Here is an 11,018-nt window from a genome sequence, read left to right as displayed (position 1 = left end):
TGGAAGGTAGATCATGTGCTTAGTATTTTGCCCCAAGAGCTTGTTGATAATGCGAAGCAGCTAGTCGTCCATCCACTCGCCAGCCTGTCTCTCCACCCCACCCCACCCATCCCCTCCTGGACCCCTATTGTGTATCCTGTCAATCACGCGTGTCGCTATGGCAATGTCTTCCCACGAGCTGTGACCGGTCCCTCGCTCATTTAGCCGTGTGTCCATTGATGCAGCCCAGCCTGAACGCCCACGGGGGCTGTTGGCAGAGACATGGAAGGAAGAAGGTGGCCATGCGTTGGTTGAAGGTCTGCATGTGAGCTCCTGTTAGCAGGGTATTATATCCACCAGCCAATATATAGAGTACGTCCAGATGTTTCAGTGGTGTGGTCACAGAAGCGAGCACATCCATGGGGAGTCAGAGACAACGAGAGAGAGAGATGAACTGAGCCTGGAGGTGTGCGGTAGATGATCCAGCCTGGCTCAGTGGAGCTGTGTGGTAGATGGTGGTTCAGAGGCTCCGGCATCAGCGTGTGCTTTCAGAAGGTCAACTATGTCTTGGTGGGAGGCTCCCGTGGCCACCGACCGGGCTGTCTGGCCATTCTGGGGGAAAAACAGAGAGAAAAACTGTTAGGATGACGTCATCATCCCTACTTTGACGTCATCATTCCGACTATGATGTCATCGATCACTGATGATGTCATGGTTCATAAGTGTCTTTCATGCCTTTCGCTAGTGATGTCATAGCACAGGTGATGTCATGTCTCTGATGATGTCACAAACGGTATGATGTCATAGCACAGGTGGTGTCATGCTCGGATCTATAAAGGCCTGTTCCAGCAGGCTCTGGCCAGTGATTCATAATCTAAACTAGGATCATACCACCTGCAACCGTTCCCAAAACCTCGAACAGCGCAGCCCCAGCTTTCAAGCTACCAAGTTCCACAACACCCCAGCTTCTCCAGACCTACCAAGTTTCCCGTGGTCATCAACTACCCGCGATTAGATCCACACTTCTCACCCCGATCCTGACAGTATGAATCACTCAGAAATGGATTTAGCGGGTACATTTCCGCCAATCAAGGAGGAGGCTCCCGAGATGCCAGTTTTCCCGCCGGCCGCTTCAGCTGACCCACCACGCGGTCAGCTGAAGTGGACCCTGAGGTGCCAGTTTCCCCGCCGGCCGCTTCAGCAGACCCACCACGCGGTCACCTGAAGTGGCCAACACAGAAGACCCTGAGGTGCCAGTTTCCCCGCCGGCCGCTTCAGCAGACCCACCACACGGTCACCTGAAGTGGCCAACACAGAAGACCCTGAGGTGCCAGTTTCCCCGCCGGCCGCTTCAGCAGACCCACCACGCGGTCAGCTGAAGTGGCCAACACAGAAGACCCTGAGGCGCCAGTTTCCCCGCCGGCCGCTTCAGCAGACCCACCACGCGGTCAGCTGAAGTGGCCAACACAGAAGACCCTGAGGTGCCAGTTTCCCCGCCGGCCGCTTCAGCAGACCCACCACGCGGTCACCTGAAGTGGCCAACACAGAAGACCCTGAGGTGCCAGTTTCCCCGCCAGCCGCTTCAGCAGACCCACCACGCGGTCAGCTGAAGTGGCCAACACAGAAGACCCTGAGGCGCCAGTTTCTCCGCCGGCCGCTTCAGCTGACCCACCACGCGGTCAGCTGAAGTGGCCAACACATTGACCCTTTTGATGGTCTCCAGGCGCCTGCAGATTTTCTGTTCTCCAGAGGCCATCCTTGATGGCCTCATTGGACGCCAGGTGGCGTCCGTTGAGGGGAGGGTACTGTTAGGATGACGTCATCATTCCTACTTTGACGTCGTCATTCCTACTATGATGTCATCAATCACTGATGATGTCATGATTCATAAGCGTCTTTCATGCCTTTCGCTGGTGATGTCATAACACAGGTGATGTCATATTCACATCTATAAGGGCCTGTTCCTGCAGGTCTTGGCCAGTGATTCATAACCTAAACTAATATCAGGTCAACCTCTGCAAACCGTTCCCAACTTCGAGCGTTGCAGACTTAGCTATCTAGTTCCACAACTCCCCTACTCTTGGAGAGTGTCTTGGCCATCAACTACCCGCGAATAGATCCACATGTCTAACACCGATCCTGACAAAAACATGTCGTCGTTTCACATCAAAGACGTTGCAATGGCTCTTCTTATCCAGACAGTGGCAGTGTTGTGTTGGTTTGAGCCGTTACTCGAGAGAAACAGACCATAACCTCCCTGGCTGGTACAGGAGTAGAAGATCTAGGTTAAACATTTGGAACAAGTGCTGTCTGTTTTAGCGCACTTAGACAACCAAACGGGTGAGATTTGTGTGTGTGTGTGTGTGTGTGTGTGTGTGTGTGTTTGTGTGTGTGTTTGTGTATTTGTGTGTTTGTGTATTTGTGTGTTTGTGTGTGCGTATGTGTGTATGTGTGCACGCGCGTGTGTATGTGTGTTTGAGTGAGTTATCTCAAATAGCTCTGTATCACACAAGGAGTATCCAGCGGGAACCTAACTGAATTGTGAATTTGTATGGCAGGAAGGTGGAAGAGAGGGGTGTTCTAAACTTCTTCCCCGATGACAACCGGCCAACTTTGAAAATAACATGTCATTCTCACAAATATGCGAGTGCATTTTGGGACGACCGTTACTTCTCACTCCAACGTGCGCTCAAGTATGAACACCTTATCAGTGCCACAGTGGCTTGTCCCAGGAGCAGCCAACCATGTCTGCACTCTCTGTTTTGACAGTGAGGCCATACTTGTGGAGAACAAGCCGTCTTGAGAGAGAAGGTCTCTCGTTCTACTTTGAGATGGACTGTGTGCTGCGCGTAACACCACGCCTTCACTTGAAACACACAGCTGTTTATTTTCCCAGCTGATTAAATGGACCTGGACTGTAGTGCTGTTTATGTGATGCATCATTCTCCCAGTGAATCTTTGGTGTTTCACCTTCATTCTTGTCAGCCAAGTCACCGTCTTCAATTGGCTTCAGTCTGGATCTTTTGATCAGTCTTCCAGGAGCATTTCTCATTTCCCTTCTGCCGATCACCTGACAGCGAGGAGGTTTCACCGGCAGGACATAGCACGTGGGAGGATCACGCTATTCCCCCCAGTAACCCTCCACCCCCAGGTGCCCTGACTGAGCAGAGCGCAGCGACCAGGACACACATACCCCACTCGGCTTCCCACCCGCAGACACGGCCAATTGTGTATAGGGACGCTTGACCAAGCTGGAGGCAGCACGGGAGCTCGAACCTGCGACCCTTGTGTCGGCAGGGGATCTACCGCTGCACTACCCCGGCGCCCAGCTTTCTAACTTTTGAGATACAATGCTAGTTGCCTACCAAGGAGTTGACCAACACAAGGAACTGGGTGGAGTCTTCTGACAGGCTACACGAGGAGTATCCCCCAGAAAGTGGGTGGAGTCTTCTGACAGGCTACACAAGGAGTATCCCCCAGAAAGTGGGTGGAGTCTTCTGACAGGCTACACGAGGAGTATCCCCCAGAAAGTGGGTGGAGTCTTCTGACAGGCTACACGAGGAGTATCCCCCAGAAAGTGGGTGGAGTCTTCTGACAGGCTACACAAGGAGTATCCCCCAGAAAGTGGGTGGAGTCTTCTGACAGGCTACACAAGGAGTATCCCCCAGAAAGTGGGTGGAGTCTTCTGACAGTCAACACAAGGAGTATCTCCCAGAAAGTGGGTGGAGTCTTCTGACAGGCTACACAAGGAGTATCCCCCAGAAAGTGGGTGGAGTCTTCTGACAGTCAACACAAGGAGTATCTCCCAGAAAGTGGGTGGAGTCTTCTGACAGTCAACACAAGGAGTATCTCCCAGAAAGTGGGTGGAGTCTTCTGACAGGCTACACAAGGAGTATCCCCCAGAAAGTGGGTGGAGTCTTCTGACAGTCAACACAAGGAGTATCCCCCAGAAACTGGGTGGAGTCTTCTGACAGTGTATCCCCCAGAAAGTGGGTGGAGTCTTCTGACAGGCTACACAAGGAGTATCCCCCAGAAAGTGGGTGGAGTCTTCTGACAGGCTACACAAGGAGTATCCCCCAGAAACTGGGTGGAGTCTTCTGACAGGCTACACAAGGAGTATCCCCCAGAAAGTGGGTGGAGTCTTCTGACAGGCTACACGAGGAGTATCCCCCAGAAAGTGGGTGGAGTCTTCTGACAGGCTACACAAGGAGTATCCCCCAGAAAGTGGGTGGAGTCTTCTGACAGGCTACACAAGGAGTATCCCCCAGAAAGTGGGTGGAGTCTTCTGACAGGCTACACAAGGAGTATCCCCCATAAAGTGGGTGGAGTCTTCTGACAGGCTACACAAGGAGTATCCCCCAGAAAGTGGGTGGAGTCTTCTGACAGGCTACACGAGGAGCATCCCGCAGAAAGTGGGTGGAGTCTTCTGACAGGCTACACAAGGAGTATCCCCCAGAAAGTGGGTGGAGTCTTCTGACAGTCTACATACCTTGTCGGAGAGGCTGAGCTCACAGCGGCCGGTCTCCAGCAGCAGGCGGGCGATGTGCGTGTGTCCATGTTCGCAGGCGCACATCAGCGCCGTGGAGCCGTCGCGGTCCTGGCCGTTCACATCTGCCCCGCTGCTCAGCAACAGCTTCACCATGGCAAGACGACCATGGCTCACCGCAAGCATGAGCGCTGTCTGCCCCGCCTAGAGAGAGAGAGGGTGGGGGGATGGAGGGCAGAGAGAGAGACAGGGCAGGTATGAGGGAGAGACATGGAGGTATGGGGAGAGAGACATGGAGGTATGGGTGAAGTGGAAAATATATATAAGATATTTGGTCTAGTTTATTGCACAAACACAAAGTCATTATATAGTGAGGTTCACACGTGATTTCCACCACTTCCCATACTCAGGAAGTCACAGGGGCCACCCTGTGTGTGTGTGTGTGTGTGTGTGTGTACGTGTGTGTGTGTGTGTGTGTGTGTGTGTGTGTGTGTGTGTGTGTGTGTGTGTGTGTGTACGTGTGTGTGTACGTGTGTGTGTACGCGTGTACCTGGCTGGAGCGTGCGTTGACATCACCCTTTCTCAGCAGCTGCAGCGCCACCTCCAGATCATCGGGGCTATCTGCAGCCGTGAGAGCAGCCAGCATCACCGCAGTGTAGCCTGCCTTGTTCACGTTGTCTGTCTCACATAGACCTGAGAACACACACACACACACACACACACATGTGCGCACACACACACACACACACACACACACACACACACACACACACACACACACACACACACACACAGGAGAATTTTAGTTTTTCTGATCAAGTTTTTTTCCTTCCGATTTTTCTCTCATTTTCTCCCCAATTGTACTTGGCCAATCCCCCCTGCTGTCCCGGCCGTTGCTCCACCCCCTCTGCTGATCTGGGGAGAGTTGTAGACTAGCACCATGCTTCCACCGATACATGTGCAGTCGCCAGCCGCTTCTTTTCACCTGACAGAGAGGAGTTTCATCGGCAGGACGTAGCGCGTGGGTGGATCACACTATTCCCCCCAGTTCCTCTCCCTCCCGAACAGGAGACCTTACAAACCAGAGGAGGCGCTAGTGCAGCAACCAGGACTCATACCCCACTGGCTTCTCACCCGCAGACATGGCCAATCGTGTCTGTATGGACGCCCCGACCAAGCCGGAGGTAACACAGGGGCTCCAACCTGCGACCCTCGTGTTGGTAGGCAGGGAATCTACCACTGCACTACCTGGATGCCCAAGTCGAGTACTGCTCCCGGGAATTGAACCCGGGTCTCTGCGGTGGTAGGCGATGTTACCTTTACATACCTAGACGCCCCACAGAATAATTTTTGTGAGGGTTTGAGTAGGGCTATGTGTACTGTCTTGAGCCAATATTGGTGTTTTATTTAAAAAAAAAACTATACACTCATCTGTGACTGTGTATCTGACTCTCACCTGTATAACCAGGGACTGTGTATCTGACTCTCACCTGTATCTGACTCTCACCTGTATAACCAGGGACTGTGTATCTGACTCTCACCTGTATCTGACTCTCACTTGTATCTGACTCTCACCTGTATCATCTGTGACTGTGTATCTGACTCTCACCTGTATCTGACTCTCACCTGTATCATGTGACCTGTGTATCTGACTCTCACCTGTATCATGTGACTGTGTATCTGACTCTCACCTGTATCATGTGACTGTGTATCTGACTCTCACCTGTATCATGTGACCTGTGTATCTGACTCTCACCTGTATCATGTGACTGTGTATCTGACTCTCACCTGTATCATGTGACTGTGTATCTGACTCTCACCTGTATCATGTGACCTGTGTATCTGACTCTCACCTGTATCATCAGTGACTGTGTATCTGACTCTCACCTGTATCTGACTCTCACCTGTATCATGTGACCTGTGTATCTGACTCTCACCTGTATCATGTGACTGTGTATCTGACTCTCACCTGTATCATGTGACTGTGTATCTGACTCTCACCTGTATCATGTGACCTGTGTATCTGACTCTCACCTGTATCATGTGACCTGTGTATCTGACTCTCACCTGTATCATGTGACCTGTGTATCTGACTCTCACCTGTATCACCAGTGACTGTGTATCTGACTCTCACCTGTATCATCAGTGACTGTGTATCTGACTCTCACCTGTATCGAGCAGCAGTTTGACCACAGGGAAGTTAGAATGCGACACGCTGTAGTGGAGCGCCGTGTTCCCGTTGCCGTCCGTCAAGTTAACCACGTATGGCAGCATAGTGGGCGTGGTCAGGCCCACCTGTCGCAGGTACAACGTGACGGTGTCGGCCAGCGAGCTCTTCTGACTGGAGATCTTGAACCACTCCTGGTAGAGCACCAGCAACACCTGACGCTGAGAGCAGGGGAGGCACAGAGACGATACAAATGACACAGCTGCCAGCAGCGGCAGTTTTATTGGTCCCTACACACCTTTTTTTTTTACTGTTTTGCATGTTGAGGAATAGCATTGCAAACTATAGGCCTCTACTCACTGAAGGTCATCAACTGAATATGATACATTTTCCTTAAGCACAAAACCGTTTTTAGCTGTATTTTTTTCAGACAGTGAATTAGAAAGGGAGCCATCATTTTTCAGCATTAGTAAACGCCACACAGACAGGGTTGATAAAGTGTGTGATGTATGCACTGCACTCCAGATTGATAACCATATGTTATGTTGTGTCATATCCACGTCTGACTATTTTCCAGTCAAATCAGCACGATAATTCTTACGACATTCATTACAACTTTGAAGAGTGAACCGCCAAAATAAATCCTTACCATTTCTTTATCGGGGGATGAAACCTCTTCCATGCGGTCCTTCACGTAAACACAGGCATCTATGAAGGCCTTGTCTACCTGCTCCCTGAACACAAAGAGCAAAACACAGATCAGTAAGTAGCATGTGATGTATTCTCTCTTCCTCTCTCACACGACTTATCCTGGGTCTTTTTTTTGTGTCAGGAACTTTCACATGGTCCAGGAATATCTCCATATCTGGGCCTTCAACCCAGTATAGAGACACTGCATGAAATAGGCCACGCCCATCACGGGGGAAAGCGCTCCATTCACTTCCATACACCAGCGTCATTGAATTAAACATAGCTAAAAGCTGTTGTGTGGTGGTGGGCTGCGCAAATAACAAATGTAAAAAATTGCCAATTAAAGCTTTTTTGTACTCCCGAGCAAAACAAGGAAGCCAATGAGAATTGGCGAGAAGAAAAATTTAGATCTAGCTGTCAAGGAAGTAAGTTGGAGTGTTCATCTTCCGTATATATGATCTTTGTGTGCAACACGCGACCATGCACGCGACATAGGAGAACGCCAGGATTTGGGGGGAGTTTTTGTTTCCCCCCGTTTAGGGCGTGGTTTCTGAATGATGATGCGCTCCGCAGTGTCTCTATATCCCACATCTGCTCTTTTCCTTGTTTTCTTTCCTTATTTGGGGGGTTTAACATGGAAATAGCATCAGGTCTGGGTAACATATGAAATAGCATCAGGTCTGGGTAACATATGAAATAGCATCAGGTCTGGGTAACATATGAAATAGCATCAGGTCAGGGTAACATATGAAATAGCATCAGGTCTGGGTAACATATGAAATAGCATCAGGTCTGGGTAACATATGAAATAGCATCAGGTCTGGGTAACATATGAAATAGCATCAGGTCAGGGTAACATATGAAATAGCATCAGGTCTGGGTAACATATGAAATAGCATCAGGTCTGGGTAACACATGAAATAGCATCAGGTCTGGGTAACACATGAAATAGCATCAGGTCTGGGTAACACATGAAATAGCATCAGGTCTGGGTAACATATGAAATAGCATCAGGTCTGGGTAACATATAAAATAGCATCAGGTCTGGGTAGCATATGAAATAGCATCAGGTCTGGGTAACATATGAAATAGCATCAGGTCTGGGTAACATATGACCAGCTACTTTGAATCCTGTGTGAGCTCTCTACTGAAAACGGAAGAGAAAAGATGGTTCCGTGCTGCCATCTCTTACACACACATCAGGTCCAGTCACACTGTTAGCACATGCTAACTGTAACGGCAACACACTTTACAAAGATTCACTGCTCAATAATATGCAGAGTGAACTCATGCAGAGCACTCCATCATACACACAGTCCTCCATCCCAGGCTGCACCGAGCCTGAGACCATCACACTCTGGGCTAGTAATGTAATGTAACACACGCACGCACGCACACATACACACACACGCACGCACGCACGCACACATACACACACACGCACGCACGCACGCACACATACACACACACGCACGCACGCAGCGACACGCGCACACACACACACACGCACGCAGCGACACGCACACAGCGACACGCACGCAGCGACACGCACACGCGCACACACACACGCACGCACGCACGCACGCATACACACACACGCACGCACGCACACACACGCACGCACGCAGCGACACGCGCACACACACACACACGCACGCAGCGACACGCACACAGCGACACGCACGCAGCGACACGCACACGCGCACACACACACGCACGCACGCATACACACACACGCACGCACGCACACACACGCACGCACGCAGCGACACGCGCACACACACACACACGCACGCAGCGACACGCACACAGCGACACGCACGCAGCGACACGCACACGCGCACACACACACGCACGCACGCACGCACGCAGCGACACGCGCACACACACACACACACACACACACACACACACACACACACACACGCACGCAGCGACACGCGCACGCACACACATACACACACACACGCGCGCGGTAATTATCAGATGGGTGCTGAGTGATTCTTTAATAAGTCCTCCCTTCTCCCAGGGGTCCTATCTCCCATCTGGCCCCTGGGCCCCCGGCCCTGTCCACATACCTGAGACAGATGAGTGACTCAGGCCCTGTCCACATACCTGAGACAGATGAGTTCCAGCCCTGTCCACATACCTGAGACAAATGAGTTCCGGCCCTGTCCACATACCTGAGACAGATGAGTTCCAGCCCTGTCCACATACCTGAGACAGATGGGTGACTCAGGCCCTGTCCACATACCTGAGACAGATGAGTTCCGGCCCTGTCCACATACCTGAGACAGATGAGTGACTCAGGCCCTGTCCACATACCTGAGACAGATGAGTTCCAGCCCTGTCCACATACCTGAGACAAATGAGTTCTGGCCCTGTCGACATACCTGAGAGAGATGAGTTCCAGCCCTGTCCACATACCTGAGACAGATGAGTTCCAGCCCTGTCCACATACCTGAGACAGATGAGTTCCAGCCCTGTCCACATACCTGAGACAGATGGGTGACTCAGGCCCTGTCCACATACCTGAGACAGATGAGTGACTCAGGCCCTGTCCACATACCTGAGACAGATGAGTTCCAGCCCTGTCCACATACCTGAGACAGATGAGTTCTGGCCCTGTCCACATACCTGAGACAGATGAGTTCTGGCCCTGTCCACATACCTGAGACAAATGAGTTCTGGCCCTGTCCACATACCTGAGACAGATGAGTGACTCAGGCCCTGTCCACATACCTGAGACAGATGAGTTCCGGCCCTGTCCACATACCTGAGACAAATGAGTTCTGGCCCTGTCCACATACCTGAGACAGATGAGTGACTCAGGCCCTGTCCACATACCTGAGACAGATGAGTGACTCAGGCCCTGTCCACATACCTGAGACAGATGAGTTCCGGCCCTGTCCACATACCTGAGACAAATGAGTTCTGGCCCTGTCCACATACCTGAGACAGATGAGTTCCAGCCCTGTCCACATACCTGAGACAGATGAGTGACTCAGGAATTAGTCAGTGGACAGCACTGCTGCTTATTTGATTTTTGTCTCCAACCCTCTGGCACACACAGCAGGGAATGAAGTGTGTGTGTGTGTGTGTGTGTGTGTGTGTGTGTGTGTGTGTGTGTGTGTGTGTGTGTGTGTGTGTGCGTGACATGAGTAGGAGCAAGTGTGTGTGTGTGTGTGTGTGTGTATGTGTGTGTGTGTGTGTGTGTGTGTGTGTGTGTGTGTGTGTGTGTGTGTGAGGCCTATATTAAAGTATGTGTGGAAGCAGGTGTGTGCATTTTGTGTGTATGTGTGAGAGAGGCTCATGTTAAAGTGTGTGTGTGTGCGTGTGCGTGTGCATGTACGTATGTGTGGGAAAGAGAGAGGGAGAGAGGCTTATATTAAAAGTGTGTCAGAACGAGTGTGCGTTATGGGTTTCTGTGTGTGTGTGTGTGTGTGTGTGTGTGTGTGTGTGTGTGTGTGTGTGTGTGTGTGTGTGTGTGTGTGTGTGTGTGTGTGTGTGTGTGTGTGTGTGTGTGTGTATGTGTGTGTATATTGAAGCATCCTTCAGCACCTGTCTCTTACAGAGCATGGAGGCAGCAGCTGGACACAGACAAAGCACTTGATTGTGTGTGGCTGACAGCCGTCACACAGTGGCTCTATGGGAGAACTCAGCAGCACTACATCATGCAGCACTCACCCTGTGGCC

General features: G+C 51.2%; 1 protein-coding gene across 1 annotated transcript in view; it reads right to left on the bottom strand.

Moving 5' to 3' along the window:
- Positions 1–446: 446 nt before the first annotated feature.
- kank4 (KN motif and ankyrin repeat domains 4) overlaps positions 447–11,018 on the bottom strand; it is a gene marked incomplete at its 5' end in the record, with an annotated part of 33,086 nt that continues 22,514 nt past the window's right edge. Inside the window, 6 exons of the mRNA XM_083647396.1 lie at positions 447–591; positions 4,469–4,669; positions 5,016–5,158; positions 6,634–6,853; positions 7,282–7,366; positions 11,010–11,018. The exon at positions 11,010–11,018 is cut by the window's right edge and continues 261 nt beyond it. Of these exons, the coding sequence (XP_083503522.1) occupies positions 472–591; positions 4,469–4,669; positions 5,016–5,158; positions 6,634–6,853; positions 7,282–7,366; positions 11,010–11,018 (778 nt within the window). The 3' untranslated portion in view covers positions 447–471. The remainder of the gene's footprint in view (positions 592–4,468; positions 4,670–5,015; positions 5,159–6,633; positions 6,854–7,281; positions 7,367–11,009) is intronic.

Source organism: Poromitra crassiceps (assembly GCF_964638095.1).
Source record: "Poromitra crassiceps genome assembly, chromosome: 12".
NCBI lineage: Eukaryota > Metazoa > Chordata > Actinopteri > Beryciformes > Melamphaidae > Poromitra > Poromitra crassiceps.
This window is presented reverse-complemented; position numbering and strand designations above follow the sequence as displayed.